Raw genomic sequence first — 17,175 nt, forward strand, 5'->3', positions numbered from 1 at the left:
TACAGTCTCTATCGTGGTTACTTTGGCTATCCATCTTATGACATTGTCTTGCTTGCCTTCAAAAGCTCGTTCCTAAGGTCTTCTGCGTCTCTGACCTACCTCATCCACCCGAGTATACTGGTATCTCTTTGCTTTTCTGGAAGCTGGCATTGGGGGGATCGAAAGTTACCGAAGATCTGGCACAGCAATTTAAACCTCAAAAGCCTTCGGGAGCTCAACCGTGCTTCCTCACATAGTAGGGGCTGTCAAGGAGACCTCTATGGGATTCTTGGATCCCCGCCGTCCTTCTGTCAAGAGAAACCGAGAGAGATAGATATTGGAATCGAGAGGGTTGGGGGTCCCACGACATCTAAGGTTATCTCACCTTGCTCGCGACGCAATGGAAACAGCAGAACCAGTTTCATACGAGTTCACCGGCCATGCAATGGGTTCAATGGCTCCCCGTCGGTTACTGCACGCGGGCCTTGGGTCAAACTTCTCTTATTACAATAACCCGGCTACCTCCTTTCCTTTGCCCTATCACCAATCGTCTTCCGCGCCGTATGGTTTCAGTCATACGATAAACCAGCACCCTCATCAACTCCCGGGCTACCAACACTTTTATCTTACGGGTCACCCATCGCTCAATTCGCAGCCAGTACGTCTCTCATCTGAACCGCCAACCGTTCAACAGATTCCCAACATCCGCCCAGCGAAGAACGCCATCAGTCGCACTGTGGGAAAGCCATTAGCAAAGTTGGAACAGAGCGTATCATCGCAGCCTGTTGCAGCGGCTCAACTGCCTGCCACTGGGACTACCCAGGAGAAGGGCCCTGGCTCGGCTGAGATTGAGTTCTCAACGGAGGTAGACATCCTTATGAAAGCTATTCAAGCAAAAGCTGCCCCACAACAGGCGGCTCTACAGTCGTTACCGCCGCTCCAACAGTTAACACACAGCGGTGAGAATGGCTTCTCTCATACCTATGCCATGGCCTCGTCGACTTCGCGATGCAACATGGCGGTTGAGGAGCTCGCTTCCCGGCCGGGAAAGAAACGCAAGTACATATGCCGACTTCCCAACTGTGGGAAGAGCTTTGCCCAGAAGACTCATTTGGATATCCACATGAGGGCCCACACAGGGGACAAGCCCTTTGTAAGTGCACCCAACAATACTCTCGGAACCTCTATTTCTGACATTGCATTTTGTTGTAAGGTATGCAAAGAGCCTTCGTGCGGACAGCGTTTCTCCCAACTGGGCAATCTCAAGGTAACGCACCGAGAGAACCCCCATGCCGATGATGAAGGAATCGCATCCTGACATATAATGCTCATAACTAGACACACCAACGACGCCATACGGGCGAAAAGCCCTTCTCATGTGATATCTGCCAGAAGCGATTCGCCCAAAGAGGCAATGTTCGTGCCCACAAGATCACTCACCAACATGCTAAGCCCTTCACTTGTCTACTCGATGACTGTGGGAAACAGTTCACTCAGCTGGGTAACCTCAAGGTATATTGTCTCATGAAACACGTGGCTCTCGTCCTAGAGACTTTCTGAGCTAACGGATTGAACAGTCGCACCAAAACAAGTTCCACGCCGCTACGCTAAGGACCTTGACTCTCAAGTTTTCTCAAATGTCCGAGGCGCATCTCATGAACCCCCAGGATCGCCAGCTTTGGGAATACTTTGCCACTCTCTATAAAAACAGCAACAAAGGCATCAAGGGTCGTGGCAAGGACCGGAGGATCTCCCCCACATCCAAGTCCAATGACGGTTCTGCCGCATGCACCCGAATGCAATCTTTCGAAAGTGATGAGGACGTCAAGGCGTCACGCGGCAGTCGTGAAGCCTCGTCTGCCTATACTGGCAGCTCCAGCGGAGAAGAAGAAGACCCCGAAACCTATTACACCGATAGAAGACGTCATTGAACGGTGTTACATCAGTCATTCAGCTTCATGTTCGTTTTCCGCCCCCTTGGGCTTTCTTTCTATTTCTATTTCTTTTCTTTTTCTTCGAGATACCAAATTTTGTCTGTCTTGGACTTGCGCTTCGTCCGCCCAGTTTATTGATGTACTTTTTACCTTCATTTGCTTTCAGGCTCATATGTTTTCTGGAGTTTGCGGGTGATAGTGTAATACGGGGTTTTCTCGAGGGTCAAGCATCATTGAGGACAGGGCTCGGCTGCACGAAGGAAAGCCTCAATCTTGTACAAAAACGAACATCAGCAGACATGTTTCAGTATATAGGCGCACATGTGGCTCGATCTACTAATTGTTGCCGATTGGCTGACACGAATTGAAGCACCAAGCTTAGGTGGACAATAGTCCCCAGACGGAGTTTTTGCTCTCATGGCTATGTCCATTGCTTTTGACTATCTGTGCAAAGAGTCCCACCTGCCAGAATTCGAAGAACTGTGCTAATAATATGAGCTTCGCCAAGTGAATAGCGGCCTCTACCGATGTGATGTTAAACTAGGCAAGACTTGGTATTCTCATATACCAGAAAGGTTACCCATGTGCTTGGTAGCACGCGGAGGAGGTTCGGGCCCAAGCCCTTGTAGAAACCAGCAAAACCTTCTTGAGCCCAAATCTGCGCCATTGCATCACCAACACCACGATACACAAGGTGGGCGTCATATGTCTGCAAACGAGATCTCAGCACTTGGTATGGATAGGTGACACAGCCTGCGAAGATCTTTGAAAGGCTTGAGGTGAGAAAGAAATCGAAGTTCCCCAATTGTCGTGCCGGTGTCGCCCCTGAACCAATGTTATCGCCACTGGTACGCGAAGCCGAACTCATTCTTGTACGATACAATTTCAACTTCTCATACGCCATGAATTGAAGAGCTCCATGACTGACTCCGAATAAAGCGGGTAAAAGGCCCCGGTAGAAGCCAGGGATACCCTCTGCGCGATAGATCTGTGCTACGCCAGTGGTGAAAGACGCATAGGCTCCGGGCGTGTTGGAACCGGTGGATAACATGCGGGTTTTGATTACCCATATAGGATTCGTCAAAACTGAGGTGGCAAGACCTAAAGCAAATATAGTGCAATTAGCAAACGTGATTTCGCGAGCATTGGAGTCTCATGAAACGCAGATGGGCCAAAGATCATACCTGCCAGTCCTGATGCAACAAAGTAGTCAGTCGAGGTGAGCTCCGGCACTCGAGAGCCGCGCAGCCTCCGCATCAGATCTTTGGTCTTCCCATAGCAAAGAAAGTACAGCCCCCAGCTTGTGGAATTGCCGATGATGTTGGGTGTTAACCCTCGGTAGAATGCGGTGATTCCGCCCTCACGGCGTGCAATATCACGGATGACACGGAGCGATCCACCAAGTTGAGAAGGCGAGGATCGGTCGACTAAGTCTCATTTTGCGCATGTGTAAGCTCCATGAAGATGTCCTCCCACCTACTCGGAAAGTAGTATATGCATCGAGTCACGTACCCTGTAGCCTTGTCTTTAATAAATCTAGCGGATGGAGGCAGAGCGTAGAGACTATTCCCGCTGTAAATCCCGCTATGGTCTCCACAAAGGATGACGACAGGCCATCCTTAATAGTCATGAAACTCGTCTATGACTCTTCGGAATCTTTCTAAGAGGGCTTGAACGGACTTTCGGGAGAGCCAATTTTCGAAATGGCGTGCATGAGAGTTTGCGCAAACTTGCGGGTCTTGCTTTTCTTGCTTCTCGGCAATAAGCGCAGCTATCCGACGAGGCGGTTTAACTCCGCGCAATTGTTCAGGTTGAGGCGATGGCCGTTAAATGATATTCTACACGTGAGCGAATGGCTGTCCGATTCGACAAAGCTTTATACACATACGAATCTTTCTCGATAAATGAACCGCATTCCTGCGAGGATGAGCCCATTTGCCGCGAGTTATTGGTTTGCCCAAATGAATGTTAGGACGGCATAGCATTTCTCGAGGAAGAAAATCATCAGTCTATTAAAAGCGCAGAACAGTTCGCAAACGTGAAACAACTTTAGAAATACATGAGTGTCAATGTGATCTCCAAAACATCGACATGAAGTATGAAAGAGGGCTCGAGGTCTCCATTACCTCCTCTTAACCTTTGTGTCCGGGAGAGAAACAGGTGCCGAGGATAATAATGAGAATGCCACTCCAATCTGAAAACCAATTTTCATAATCCCCGATTCCTGTCATCGTCTTCTTTAAGCGAGGGGCGAAAACAACCTGTTGGGAGGATCAGCTGCCTGGAATCGAAGGAGTAAGATTTCGCTGGGGTATTACTTGAAGAGCGAAGGTCTGGGTTCGCTGTATGTGTAGCCTGTTTCTCGTCGTGAGCATTTCTGGTATGATTAAGATCTGAGGGACGAGTTGCATACCCAGATATATGATCAGAGGCAGATAGCCACTGTGTAAAAAGAACCGTCAATACTGTAGCCAGAATGAGAAAACCTCGCTGAAAAGGGGTATTACTAGTGGATAGCGACTCTGGAGACGTCAATGACCTTGGAGATTCGCTCCTGGAAATCAAAACGTCTGGTTAGCAAGGGACATAGAGGCGAAGAACATTCCATTAACGGAAGATCCAACCTTAGTTTCCTCGGAAAACTGAACCATTTCGGTGAATGAACGGGAAATAATTATATCAATACTCAGACTTTGGGGCCAGGAAAGACGAGTAGAGACAGCGCAGGAAGTTTATGTATGCGGAGTGCTTAGGCGGAGTTAAGAGACGAGTAGGTGAAGCTCAAGAGTTTTCCGGGAACTTTCGAGGCAAAAAAAAGCTACCCCCAAAGCCCGCAAGATACCCGTTCGTGCAAACCACATCCAACACGTTCCGCGCTCGTGTCTGGACTTACAACCATTGTCACGTCTGACACGCATCATTTTTGTCCAGAGTGTCCTTTACCTTTCACTATCCCTCAACAAGTATTTGATTCCAAGACAACAGTCAGATACCTTACATTGAAAGTCGGCAACATGTCCGGCGCAAGGCATTGGTAAGTAACCGCTTTTTACTTATGACACAACGCTACAACGCAAACCAAAAGATTGACCAGAAGTTTCTTAAATTTCTAGGGAGCAAGATAAGGAGGCCACCGTTTACATTGGTAATCTCGATGAACGGGTTACCGATAGCCTGGTATGGGAGCTGATGCTGCAGGCTGGGCGCATCGTTAATGTTCACCTTCCCAAAGATCGAGTGACGCAGTCACACCAGGGTTACGGCTTTGTGGAATTCATAAGCGAGGAGGATGCTGAATATGCTTCGCGAATAATGAACGGGATTCGCCTTTATGGGAAACCAATACGAGTCAACAAGGCATCTGCCGATAAACAAAAAGCCGTGGAAATCGGAGCAGAGCTCTTCGTTGGAAACCTTGATCCTTTGGTCACGGAGCAGGTCCTCTATGACACATTCAGTCGCTTCGGAACGCTCGTCAATATTCCAAAGGTAAGGCTACGATAAATGCCCAACTAATAAAGGATTTGTCCTCTTCTGCGACAAGCTAACAAACTGTAGGTTGCACGCGATGATAACAACCTTTCCAAGGGCTATGGATTCGTATCATTTGCCGACTTCGAGTCCTCAGATGCTGCTATTGCCAACATGAACGGGCAATATCTCATGAACAAACAAGTTTCCGTGCAGTACGCCTATAAAAAAGACGGCAAAGGCGAACGGCACGGTGATCAGGCAGAACGAATGCTGGCTGCGCAGGCTCGCAAGCATAATGTTCGTCCGCCAACCCAGCCGCTTCCTCCGCAATTCACCAACCCAGGCACTCCTATGGCGGCCGCTGGGATGGCTAATGGAGACGGCACACAAGCGTTGAGCGCCGCTCCGCCGGAATTAGCGACGGTAAGAGGCGTACCGCCGCCTAGCTTAGGCTTTCAGAATGTACCTCCGCCGCAAGCTAATCGACAACTCCCTTCTACCGCTCCCTTGGCAAACCCACCTCCCGGTTTGCCGGCAAGACCTCCGCCCTCGCAAGTTGGTTACGGTGGCCCTCAGACGTTTCTCCCCCCTGGTTTCAATACTGCTGGTCAACAGCCACCATTCCAACAGCAAGCAGCACCGCCGCCGGGGTTCGCGCCACCGGGTTTCGGTCCTCCATCAGGAACCCCTAACCCTCCACCATTACCACCGGGCTTCCAGCAACCTGGTTATGGCGGCGGCCGCTGAGCTTTGGGTTGTTTGTATTCGCCCTTTAAACGTGCATTGATGCAGAAATATATCTCTCATGCATCACTCTTGACGAAAATGGTCTTTTCCCACAGTTTCGCCGCGTTACGAGCCGACGAGAGTATGTAGTTCAGATGATTCCCTAACTTTGGTATTAAAGCACGCCGCTACATGGCAGATCAGTTTGTTCTCCAGGAACACCATTGAGCTAACTAATCCGTTGATAATGAGATAAAAGTTTGGGTGGAAATTACATGATTGATCAGGGTTACATATTCCTTCCATTAGTCTTGCGGTTAGGCAGCATGTTATTACCCAAAGTGGTATCATTCACCGATGGGTATATATTGCGATTGTGCTTGATTCACATGAGACTTGGCAAGTGAACTGCTCATATTCTGATGCGGTCTTGGCATCTAGCTATACTGGCCAAACTACGAAGATGGCCAGCATGTTCTGATTACGATAGAAGAAGTGTCATTCGATTGCATCAAATAATTCCTTCATAGTTGTTTCCTTCTGCGTGTTTGCAAAATTGGAAGGACTTCAGAACAAGGACACGCATGATGAACGTAAGGAAATGAGAGAAAGGGCAAAAGAAAGCTGGGTCAGCGAAGAAGAGCAACTGGTGCTTCAGAAGGGCAGATTCCCAAATGGGAGCACACACGATAGGCGACAGGAACAGCGTATAGAGAATTAGAAATTGGAGCAGGAGTAGTGGTTAAGAGAATGACACGAACTTCGGGTCCCTTGGCCGACCGTCAGGACCGATATTGTGGGTAGCAAACCGTCGTTCTGTGTAGATGCGTCGAGCTTCATCGAAGTTAACATTCTGCGTCTTCATGATCTTCTGCACCTCGCGTTTTGCTTTGTTGTCTAAGCCGGCTCTTGTGTCGCCATCTGCGATGTTGGACGATATATCGAACTGTGATGAGGAGAGGCCCGCCTCCAGATCACCCGCAAAGCTGGAGGGAAGGCGAGTATAAAGATGATCCGGGACTGGGATTAAAGGCAACCACCGGGACCGGGTGAGATAAAGCGCTGCCAACGGGCGTCAGATTGGTTACAACCAAGATATACAACTTGGATCAGACATACCGGTCCCGCAAATCACGACAGCAAAGGTGAGGAAATAAAGAGTATAGTATGCCATAGTGACCGCGTATATGCAATTACACGGACTTCAGCGAGTAAATATTGATGTTGCTATGTTAGTTAATATGACTTCCTACTGCGGATGTACCGGAATACTGGCGGCAAGGCAGATGGGATTCGTGATGTGTGGCAACTCCTCAAGGATTCATTCAGGTAGAATCCAGTAACTTGCGATGCTGGCTGGGCAGGATACTGCCACAACCAGCTACAAATTAAGCATCTGAATAGAAAGACGGTGAAATATAGTTGGCACTCAAAATATTGTGTTCAACCGTGTTGAAGTCGGATCAATATCAAGCTGAGATAGGCAGGTTCGGAGTACCTTGGCTAGCACATAAGGTACCTCACGGATAAGGTAGCTCATCGGCACCAATATATGATTGGAAGCAGCATGGCCTGTGTGGGGAGGGGGGGCGGTGCGCTTCTTTGGGACTCTTCCTGAATGACTTAACCTTGAAGGTCAGACTATGCCGAAAACAGTCGCCTTAGCGAGGTTGTTGGCTGCTGTTCTTGGCACGGGTGCGCACAATAACGATCCCAGGCAATTAAGTATACCAGCCTCCCGTCGAGTTCGATCTGTTCTCATTCAATCAGCTTGAAAGAAAGAGACATTTCACAATGGCGGCCGAAAGAACAAACGTTTCCAGCGACCTTGTCTGGCAGATCACTCGTACGTTTATCTGTTTTTGCCCGTTGCCTAACCTTTCTACTCCGGAGTAACGGAGTTTTCTGTGTCTTTTGCTCTGTCCATACTGTCCGTTCAGCTCCTTAATTTTTACTGATTCATATGCTCTGAACAGGCAGCCAGAATGCTTTTCTGGTCAAGCGGAGGACCGGTGGTGGCTCCCAGTTCTCCCGCGATCCCCTGAACCTGCAAAACAAGCAATCTTTCAAGGTACGATCCTGAAGATTCATTATGATTTCAATGGCAATAGAAACGCTGACTTCAACACTTTGTATAGTATGCTGGCTATGCCAACACCAAGGTACTTCATACATCATCAACTTGCAGACTTTCAATAATAAAGAGGAATCGTATCTAAGCTATTATGAACAGGCGGTCGGTGTGCAGGCTACTGAGAACGGCGGTATTGTTGTCATCACCAAGAAGCCTGGCAACCCTCAGCAGCCCGCAAAGAACGTGGTCAGCGTCAGCTGGGGCCCTAACGCTGCCACCCGCAAGTAAGCAGAACAACTATTTCTCACCGATTGCCGGATGGCATTGTATCAGACCGGTTTTGCTAATCAGGGACATTGTTCTATGGCGCAGGATCTACAAGGCTGTAGCAAGCAAGACCGCCAAGAACGGCTACCGCGCCGACCTCCGTGAAGACGCCGTTGCTCGTGTGAGCGCCATCCGTCGCTCCCAGAAGCCCAAGAAGGACGCTCCCCCCAAGAAGCTCAGAGGCGCTCAGGCCAGAAAGGCTGCGGAGCAGAAGTCGGAGTAAATACAAATCTCAGAGCAACGAGAACGCCGAAGACAAGAGGTCAAGACGGGCGCGTCGACTGAAATAGAGCCGTGCTGGTCAAGGGCGAAAGCGTCCCTGTAATTTAGCAATATCGTTATTTGGTATTGTCCTTCCGAGGCCGTCAGCAATCTCAGCACCATAAAAAAGAAAGCGAGAATCAAATGCCGTGCAGATTGATTGGGTCCAGATTAGGTTTGCTGGGCCATAGGACAAAAGTTTCGTAGTTTAGCTCACCTAATTTTCTCTGAGAGATTTCCTGCAACATGGTCATTACCTGCAGTTGGCACATGTTCCGGCTTTTTAACGACTGCAGCCGCTTGTCGGGCCGAAACATATTCTAGAACCTGTTGGGACAAAGCTTGGAGCTTTCAGCTTTTGCCGCATGTAACACTCAACACCCGCCTTTTCCCGAGTTCATGATGGATAAATGGAATCAACTCACAAATTCGGTAGTTTCCTCGGTGATGCATATCGTGGAACACACGAAAATTACCGGAATATGGGGCGCTTCGGATTGGATCAAGTCGACTCTAACGTACGTTTATGGACCAAGACGCAAGAGAAAGTGTCTCGGCCTGTATCATGACAGTACCGTCGGGGACATGGATATAGGTACACTGAACTGGATGTGGGATATAGATATGTACTTCCGGTGCTCTATAGACTAGGTAAACAGTCTCAGCAGGGTGCAACTGATAGATGATGCGAAAAGGATATCCCAAGTCCATTCTTCTTTATAAGCCTACCATAAGATGACAAGAGTATAGGTAGCGGTTAATACGATGGATGAGATAAGTTCGCGGTTGATCTTCCTTAGATTAGGTGTCTTTAGGTAGGAAGTTTCCGGTAAGATCAATGATTGCTCTGTACCTAGAGACCCAAACATCGGACTAGTACTGTGGGAGCTCTCCGTGTGATCTCCGTTGTCCGTCTACCCCTCCGCAACGCAGGTCGGTATGAGAGCAACAGAGCTATAATCATAATGTCTTAATAAGGACTGAATAATGGTTAGACATACATACATTATTTCCTTACCTACCCGAGACAGTAGTGATGGGGTAGCATACCTGGCTTACGTACCTGGCCGTCGCCGTGTTCCTGTATCTATAAGAACTAGTTAATTGCCATTATTATTATGACTGTACAGAGAAGTTGTGGCTCTTGTCTTGCTATTCTAGATCTCCATCTCTAAAGAGATTGCCAGGTCATCATCAATTCATCAAGAAATGTAGGTCCAGTGCGATCTATCAACCAAAATATACCTCTTGTTTCTACCTTACTATTCCCACTGTTGTTTGTGCCTTCCACATTCATCTCCTTCCCAACCCCGAATATGGCGCGTGTTTGTTCCCGTTACCCCTCCCTGCAGTATGCCCCTCCGTAGCTCCCTCCTGCTCCACCCCCGCTAACCTCAAGTGCTTTCTTTCGCCCTCGGTCGTTGTTCTTCCATCAACACTTCCCCAATCTTGCGTTGGTCTGATTCTGTCAGTCCGTCTTACTCACACGCGATACAGATACGTTGGCTTCTTGTTCCTAATCAACAGCTACCAAGCATAAGCTCTAATCTCTCATCATGGTCAAGGCGGGTAAGCATCTGATCAACTTGCTCCAGAAACCACCGAAAGAGTTATCCTTCTAATTCATCCCTATAGCTGTTCTCGGAGCCTCTGGTGGCATTGGCCAGGTATGTAATCTCTGACTTCTGCGTTACCGCTCGTCACATAGTCGCGTACTGATATTCATTCTTGTCGCCGTCTTTAGCCTCTATCTCTACTGTTGAAGGCATGCCCTCTGGTTGATGAGCTTGCTCTCTACGATGTCGTCAACACCCCCGGCGTCGCTGCGGATCTGTCGCACATCTCTTCCGTCGCTGTATGTGACAACTTCCTAGAACCCATGAACTCAAGTGACTCAATCCTCGTTCCTGACTCGCACTTGCAGAAAGTCTCCGGCTACCTTCCCAAAGACGATGGTCTGAAGAATGCATTGACTGGCACTGATGTTGTCGTCATTCCTGCTGGAATCCCTCGTTAGTACTCCTACTCGCCAGAAATAAAAAAACAACTGCTGCTCTTCTGACTCCAATTCTTCCCAACAGGCAAGCCTGGCATGAGTCGTGACGATCTTTTCAAGGTGAATGCTGGTATCGTCCGCGACTTGGTGACGGGTATCGCACAGTACTGCCCCAAGGCTTTTGTACTCATCATCTCGAACCCAGTAAACTCCACCGTCCCAATCGCCGCTGAGGTGCTCAAGAAACAGGGTGTCTTCGACCCCAAACGCCTCTTTGGAGTCACCACTCTGGATGTTGTCCGTGCAGAGAGCTTCACTCAAGAATATTCCGGCCAGAAGGATCCATCCAAGGTCCAAATCCCGGTTGTTGGCGGGCACTCTGGGGAGACCATCGTTCCCCTCTTCAGCAAGGCTTCCCCAGCTTTGAATATTCCTGCAGACAAGTATGACGCTCTCGTGAACCGTGAGTGTCTGCACTATATCTACAAGTATTTGGAACTGGCGACTGACTCGTCCGTAGGTGTCCAGTTCGGTGGAGATGAGGTAGTCAAGGCTAAAGATGGCGCCGGCTCCGCCACTTTGTCCATGGCTTATGCTGGCTTCAGGTCTGCCACTTTCTCCAGAGCTTGAATTTGTCTCTCTGCTAATTCCAGGTAGATTTGCCGAAAGGGTTATCAAGGCTTCGCAGGGCCAGTCAGGCATTGTTGAACCCACTTTCATTTACTTGCGAGGCGTCACTGGTGGTGAGGAAATCGCCAACGAGACCGGTGTTGAGTTCTTCTCGACCCTTGTCGAACTCGGAGTAAGTGTTTCCACGTCTTGAGCACAAACCATTTCTCATATAGTATATGCTAAATGCAAAAAAAAGCGTAATGGCGCGGAGAAAGCCATCAACATTCTCCAGGGCGTCACCGAGCAGGAAAAGAAGCTCCTCGAGGCTTGCACCAAGGGCCTTAAGGGCAACATCGAAAAGGGCATCGAATTCGTCAAGAATACCCCACCAAAGTAAACGCGCCTATCCCCGTCAAACAAGATCACCCCCATTGGCCAGCCGCACCGTTGTCTTCCCTGAAGAACACTTGTCGGTGGCATTTTCCCCTCCCCGAAGAGCCCACGAGAATTGAAAAGGACGTCGCTAATCAAAGCTATCCCGGAAAGATAGGCTTTAAATTATAAGGTTGATGAAGACGGATGGAGGAGGTCGCCGTGGGGATGATCATTAGGTTCTTGAAACGCAGGGCCCTAGACATGCATGCAGAAACCAATAAATCCTTTTTTCTTTTTTTTTTTTTAATGTGAGCCCTGTTGCAGTGTAAAAGAGATAATTGAGCCTGCCATCGGGACAGAGACAAAAGGGGCCTTTGTTGTTATTTCATACTGTTTCCTTCTAGGCAATTTCTCCGTCCCAAGCGTTCAGGGCCTTGGCTGAACCGTTTTGATTTGGAACGTCGCCCCGGGAAGCTCAGACGTTTCAGCTTGTACAGTGGTGGCAATGCCCATGTTCGATAAAGCACCACGAATGACGCCGCATGGAAACCAGAGAAACTGGGGTCATGTCCAAATGTTAGAATGACGATGAAGGTAGGAATTTGGGGTCTTCCCACCACTTGTGCCATAGCAGTCGCCTCGCTTCGAGAAGCCGTGCTCATTCTTGCAAATGGTCGAAACGAGTTATCTGTGAGGACGTAGACACCCTGAAAGATAGGATATACCACTGTCAGCGTCTATCCGCGAAGACTCAAGCGTACAAGTATGGTCTAAAGTCGCTTCCGTGTACTTACCCGGTGATTTGTTTTCAAATTATCCACTTGTTTCCTGAAAAGAATCGTCCACAGATCCTTGCACAAAAATTTGATAACGTCGAGATTGTCTGTGAAACGAGGGCGATCGCGAGAAAATCTGCCCGGTGAGAAGATGCGAGAGGTATATGTCAGCTGCATCTGCGTTCAGTCAAGCCCCGGTCAGGAAGATCCCCTCTGCCTTTGTGTTCATCCGAACACATGTTCCATCCCTCGAGTACTAGAGAGAATGTGTCGCTGGCTTACCGTTCCGCAAGTCCTTGACCAACTCGGTAGCCTATAGACTCTAGTCGAAAGAATGTCGACTCCCTGATTTCGTCATCATCTGAAGCTTTGTCATTGAGTGCCAATTCCTTCGCTAAGCGTTCGGCCATGGGAACGAGCTCTATCAGAAGAAAGTCTAGGCATGAAGTACTCAGGAAGCGAGCATGAGGATCAGAGCTATTGATAGATGAGGCAGATGCATCAAACGACATCTCGATGAGTTCGTGTGGAAATTGTCTGCGAGATATACAGCACGTTATTCCCAATCTGAAAATCGTAGGATACCGTTAAACTTCAGCTCAGATAAACTTCGTTTTCCATATCCGTGATCGTGAGTATTTGCGGAGGTGGACTCTGAACTCCGCAACGTGGTTTGGACCTTTCGATAAGGGTAGTGCTTGGAGTTCGGATCTCCTTGACATACACTTAAGTATCCCTAACTTCTGCCGTCCAACTTCGGTGATTACAACTCTCAAATAACTCAAGAACCATCAACTTCATCCTACTACACTGACAAACTCGACCTACTACAAATCTTTAATGGTGATATCTACATGCAGATTGGATCATCTGTAGCACCTGCGTTTCAATGAACATGTTCAAAGCCATGAGGGCGTTAAGAATGTGGGAGATGAGCCAAATTTAATACTAGTGTCTACCTCACCGACTAACATGGTTCTCTGGACCATGTCTAATGTTGCTCATCCTCATCGAAACTCGCCCAACGAGCCTATGCCCAGCAATAACGCCTGAACCCAATTGCGCCATGCTCCCATGCAAATATGCCTCGCTAGATGTCATCACGCATCAAAACCACCAATATGTCTAGGGGACTCCGAATTAGTCTGGTTCGTAAAGGAGAAATTTCCCCCGTTTACAAGACCGCTGCTAAATGAGTTACGAAATGCTGGTCGAGCATAAGCCCGGTGGGGAGCATTTGATGCCAGACGCTTAGCTGGTCTGACTGGGGAACCATCATCATCACTACCAGTCAGATCGATCACTTGGGCCGCTGAGCGTTTGTTAGTGGACAGACGAGTTGCAGATGATGTCGCTGACGGCTCCCGGGATTGAGCCGGTGTCCGCTCTAGGGAGAGGCCTGATGCTGAGAGTGACTCCTGCTTCACATGCACAATTCCAGGTTCTTTGATCTCAATCAGCTCGTCCTCGTCCTCTGTCGCCGGAGTGACGCCCCCAGCACCTTCGAACTCGTCTTCCTTTGGACTCGACCAATTCCCGTCCGGTTCAATAATGACCTGTTCCACATCCGGCGATGTGGAATGGAGTATATCATCAACATATCTTCACAGTTAGTGTATTTTACGTGACAGTTGCCAATTCGCGCAACTTACTGGTCAACTTGCAATGATTCATAGCTGGTGGCCTTGGAACAAACCGGGCACGACCATGTAGGCGCTTGTTCCTGCAACTGCAAAAACGACGATGCATCAAAGCACTGGTTATGCGTGCAGACGACAGTGCGACAAGGGACCTCGATCCGCAGCGTGGAAAGAGGACATTTCAAGGACATGACAGTGGAGGTGGCAACGATGTCAGAATCCTCCGCTCTATTCTTCACTGCAAACCATTAGAGGAATTCGATGGATGAGAAGGGATGACGGGTCCATACTTTCACGTAATACTTGCTCTTTTGTGATCGTTTTCCTCCTCTTCAATTCCAAGACAAGGTCCTCAATGGGATGGCGCTGGACTAGGTTCACAAGAACGAAAAATCTCTACAAGATAGTCAGGAAGAATACATAATGGGCATTGACATGATGGAATGGAATGAGCATGGGTGGGGCTGAAAAGGACGGCTTGCCTTTTGCGTAAGCGCATAAGTCATAACAATATGATTGGGATACCCTGGCTTTTTGCGAATATAATTCGTCACATCCGCGGGCCTCGTGGTACCGGGCTTATTCTTGAGGCCTTTCAGGTTAGCCTTGACCTCGTCCAAATTTGCTTTGAGCTCAACTTGGTGAGGGAAAGCAATATCGGACTTGGTGTATTGATTGAGGCCACTGTCCGCTGCGCAATAAACCATTACCCGAAGATTGGGATCAGCTTGCAATCTTGAAGCTACAGTTGGGGTGAGGACGACTTTCAGCTCGACATTGTCCCTGGTTTGCTCGCGTACTTAAGAAGTTAGACTTGACTGGTGGTTGATCTCAGCTGATAGGATCAATGCTCACTTTTGCATTCTACAGTAGGAGTAAGCTGCTCCAAGATTGTGTAGAACGGGCTGTCTTTGAAAGTAATGCGGCCTGAAAACACATGAGCAACGATCTTAGGTAGAGAAATGAAGCGTGCACAGGTTACCAGGCGTGAATCCATGCGATGACATCGGTATAGTCAATGGCGTTGGCCTATGGTGTGTTTGTATTGACTGGGTATTAAGTGATGCGTGATATGGCTGGCTTGGGAGAGGTTGTTGTGTCGTTGACGGCCCAGGCATCGCGCGATGTGCGGTAGCATAAATGAATCTCCTTAGATTATCATAACGCTCAGTATGTCCTCCTTGGTTGAGTCTCTCAATATCTAGATAATTGAGTCAACATAGTTCTAGCCAGTCTCAGTGTTCTTGAACACCAATTGAAATGAATGCAAGATAGCAAATAAAGGGAGAACGAACAGTCAATTATCCGGAGTTGTAGCGAAGCTTTAACACCAGAAACAGCGAGCCCCTCACTCCTCAGGATATCTTTAAGCTGTGCATTCGTAAGTGTCTTTACCAAAGCAACAACGCTCTGGAGCTCAGACGAGTGAACGGCAGAGGCCATGATTCCGAGCTGATATGACGAGTGCGAATGGCAGGGTATAAATGAACTCAAGAAGTGTGGTTAGAGGCGAATGCGCTTAGATTGTCAGCTCTATTGAAAAACATTTCAACTCTTATTTTATTGACAATTTCGATTCTGGGCAGGGAGATCAGATCAGCAGTAGAAGAACAAAAAGAAAGCGGAAAAAACAAAAACAAAAGGAAGCTGTATACATTTGTGACCGAAACTCCTGTCGCATCTGAGGTGCGACAGAGCGAATACCCAGTTAAGGTTTCCGAAGTGATGACATAAGATGGCCCAGAACGAGACTAGAGTGAAGTTCGAAAAAAAATATATCGTAGCCATATCGCGAATTCAACCTTTCCTCCTATTGTTCACCACCTTTCTGATACCCACGTCTCCCATCATTTTCTCACAACTGCTAAGGTTCCGCTAAATTTCCCTCGAAACAAACAACATGGCAAAGAGTGTTCGAGCCAGCGTTTCCAAGCGTAACAGGGCGAAACTCCGGGCCACGGTCTTTGGCCCTGCTGTTGATGCGCGGACAGAGAGGCTGTCTGCAAAGTTAAAAGACCTGGCCTCCCAGCCGATAATCAGAGAACAGAAAACTTCAAGTATGGAATCGGATCCTACAGGTACTGGTTCGTTACTCCCACAATCAGTGCTCAATATAGTTCAACTGCATGTTCGTTCTACAACTAACAGTCTCATTCCCGCTGTACAGGTAGCCAAGTCAAATCTACAGACAGCAAACCATCAGTAATAAATGAAGGTGGGCCTCTCCTTCTCCTTCACCTCATCCCTAGAGGACCAAATCTTCGCGAAGAAATCACATTGCTGATACGTTTCCCTTTAGACATGGACGTCGACACAATGTCCGTTAAGCACACCCAAAGTCGCTCTCAGAAGTTAGGACGTGTTCAAAAACGCAAGAAGGCCCGTTCGTCCATTGTCTTCCATTCGCATTCTTCGAAAACAAGAAAGGGAGCTCAAAGGAAGTGATTAAATAAATCCCGAAAGCGGACAAATGACATCTGAAAGGCGGCGTTGGGAGTTTTAGCTTGCAAAAGGTACTTGCATTTTTCCAGCTCCACTACGTCAAACATGTGGGAGCTTTTATGGTACAAAACTATCAAGCACAACCATTCCTGGGCGATAACTCAGATTGAGACTTTTTAAGTTTGCATACAGAGGTACTATAAGGAACAGGTGCCTTATATCAAACCATTAAGGATTAATATTTTTAGCTTAAGGCCATTCGTCGTTGTTATTACGGCTATCAAGTCTCCATTTACCTGTGTTAATGGTGCATACTTTGAGTATTTTCATAACAAGGTGGTGTGCGTAATGCATGCATATACCTCTCTAAAGTCATACCTATAATTTAGCAACTGCTGTTATTATTACCCAGTTCGCTATACACAATATGCTAACCCCATATGGGAGGCGGTGCTTCAGGGTGTAGTTCCCCCCCTGACATCCCTAAGATAAGTATTAAGTGGTACGGGATCTCAAATCGGTTGATTCTGTACAAAATCACCTTTTACACAAGTCCTAT

At 48.1% G+C, this 17,175-nt stretch overlaps 9 protein-coding genes across 9 annotated transcripts; 5 read left to right on the top strand and 4 right to left on the bottom strand.

Moving 5' to 3' along the window:
- Window positions 1-379: 379 nt before the first annotated feature.
- Aspvir_002167 (uncharacterized protein) lies at window positions 380-1,910 on the top strand (the record flags this gene model as incomplete). The annotated part of the gene is made up of 4 exons (XM_043273768.1): window positions 380-1,132; window positions 1,193-1,246; window positions 1,318-1,491; window positions 1,557-1,910. 4 exons carry the CDS (start codon window positions 380-382, stop codon window positions 1,908-1,910), a joined length of 1,335 nt encoding a protein of 444 aa, XP_043129703.1.
- Window positions 1,911-2,448: 538 nt separating this feature from the next.
- On the bottom strand, window positions 2,449-3,543 carry Aspvir_002168 (putative mitochondrial folate carrier protein Flx1; the record flags this gene model as incomplete). The annotated part of the gene is made up of 3 exons (XM_043273769.1): window positions 2,449-3,014; window positions 3,098-3,340; window positions 3,426-3,543. 3 exons carry the CDS (start codon window positions 3,541-3,543, stop codon window positions 2,449-2,451), a joined length of 927 nt encoding a protein of 308 aa, XP_043129704.1.
- Window positions 3,544-4,927: 1,384 nt separating this feature from the next.
- On the top strand, window positions 4,928-6,134 carry Aspvir_002169 (U2 snRNP complex subunit HSH49; the record flags this gene model as incomplete). Its single annotated transcript, XM_043273770.1, has 3 exons — window positions 4,928-4,947; window positions 5,027-5,402; window positions 5,472-6,134. 3 exons carry the CDS (start codon window positions 4,928-4,930, stop codon window positions 6,132-6,134), a joined length of 1,059 nt encoding a protein of 352 aa, XP_043129705.1.
- A 721-nt stretch (window positions 6,135-6,855) lies between these two features.
- Aspvir_002170 (DUF2015 domain-containing protein) lies at window positions 6,856-7,287 on the bottom strand (the record flags this gene model as incomplete). Its single annotated transcript, XM_043273771.1, has 2 exons — window positions 6,856-7,175; window positions 7,233-7,287. 2 exons carry the CDS (start codon window positions 7,285-7,287, stop codon window positions 6,856-6,858), a joined length of 375 nt encoding a protein of 124 aa, XP_043129706.1.
- Window positions 7,288-7,907: 620 nt separating this feature from the next.
- Window positions 7,908-8,737, top strand: Aspvir_002171 (60S ribosomal protein L28; the record flags this gene model as incomplete). Its single annotated transcript, XM_043273772.1, has 5 exons — window positions 7,908-7,959; window positions 8,090-8,184; window positions 8,252-8,275; window positions 8,347-8,471; window positions 8,560-8,737. The coding sequence occupies 5 exons, from the start codon at window positions 7,908-7,910 to the stop codon at window positions 8,735-8,737; spliced, it is 474 nt and encodes a 157-aa protein (XP_043129707.1).
- A 1,594-nt stretch (window positions 8,738-10,331) lies between these two features.
- On the top strand, window positions 10,332-11,780 carry Aspvir_002172 (malate dehydrogenase; the record flags this gene model as incomplete). The annotated part of the gene is made up of 8 exons (XM_043273773.1): window positions 10,332-10,344; window positions 10,411-10,442; window positions 10,520-10,630; window positions 10,700-10,787; window positions 10,857-11,234; window positions 11,292-11,376; window positions 11,429-11,573; window positions 11,640-11,780. The coding sequence occupies 8 exons, from the start codon at window positions 10,332-10,334 to the stop codon at window positions 11,778-11,780; spliced, it is 993 nt and encodes a 330-aa protein (XP_043129708.1).
- Window positions 11,781-12,184: 404 nt separating this feature from the next.
- On the bottom strand, window positions 12,185-13,046 carry Aspvir_002173 (trafficking protein particle complex subunit; the record flags this gene model as incomplete). The annotated part of the gene is made up of 4 exons (XM_043273774.1): window positions 12,185-12,316; window positions 12,376-12,465; window positions 12,553-12,670; window positions 12,817-13,046. 4 exons carry the CDS (start codon window positions 13,044-13,046, stop codon window positions 12,185-12,187), a joined length of 570 nt encoding a protein of 189 aa, XP_043129709.1.
- Window positions 13,047-13,634: 588 nt separating this feature from the next.
- Window positions 13,635-15,617, bottom strand: Aspvir_002174 (Siz/PIAS RING finger protein; the record flags this gene model as incomplete). Its single annotated transcript, XM_043273775.1, has 7 exons — window positions 13,635-14,136; window positions 14,187-14,412; window positions 14,465-14,570; window positions 14,657-14,973; window positions 15,030-15,101; window positions 15,157-15,375; window positions 15,470-15,617. The coding sequence occupies 7 exons, from the start codon at window positions 15,615-15,617 to the stop codon at window positions 13,635-13,637; spliced, it is 1,590 nt and encodes a 529-aa protein (XP_043129710.1).
- A 457-nt stretch (window positions 15,618-16,074) lies between these two features.
- Window positions 16,075-16,619, top strand: Aspvir_002175 (DUF2423 domain-containing protein; the record flags this gene model as incomplete). The annotated part of the gene is made up of 3 exons (XM_043273776.1): window positions 16,075-16,258; window positions 16,342-16,389; window positions 16,474-16,619. The coding sequence occupies 3 exons, from the start codon at window positions 16,075-16,077 to the stop codon at window positions 16,617-16,619; spliced, it is 378 nt and encodes a 125-aa protein (XP_043129711.1).
- Window positions 16,620-17,175: the final 556 nt, after the last annotated feature.

The sequence above is a fragment of the Aspergillus viridinutans genome (genome assembly GCF_018404265.1).
Source record: "Aspergillus viridinutans IFM 47045 DNA, scaffold_10, whole genome shotgun sequence".
NCBI lineage: Eukaryota > Fungi > Ascomycota > Eurotiomycetes > Eurotiales > Aspergillaceae > Aspergillus > Aspergillus viridinutans.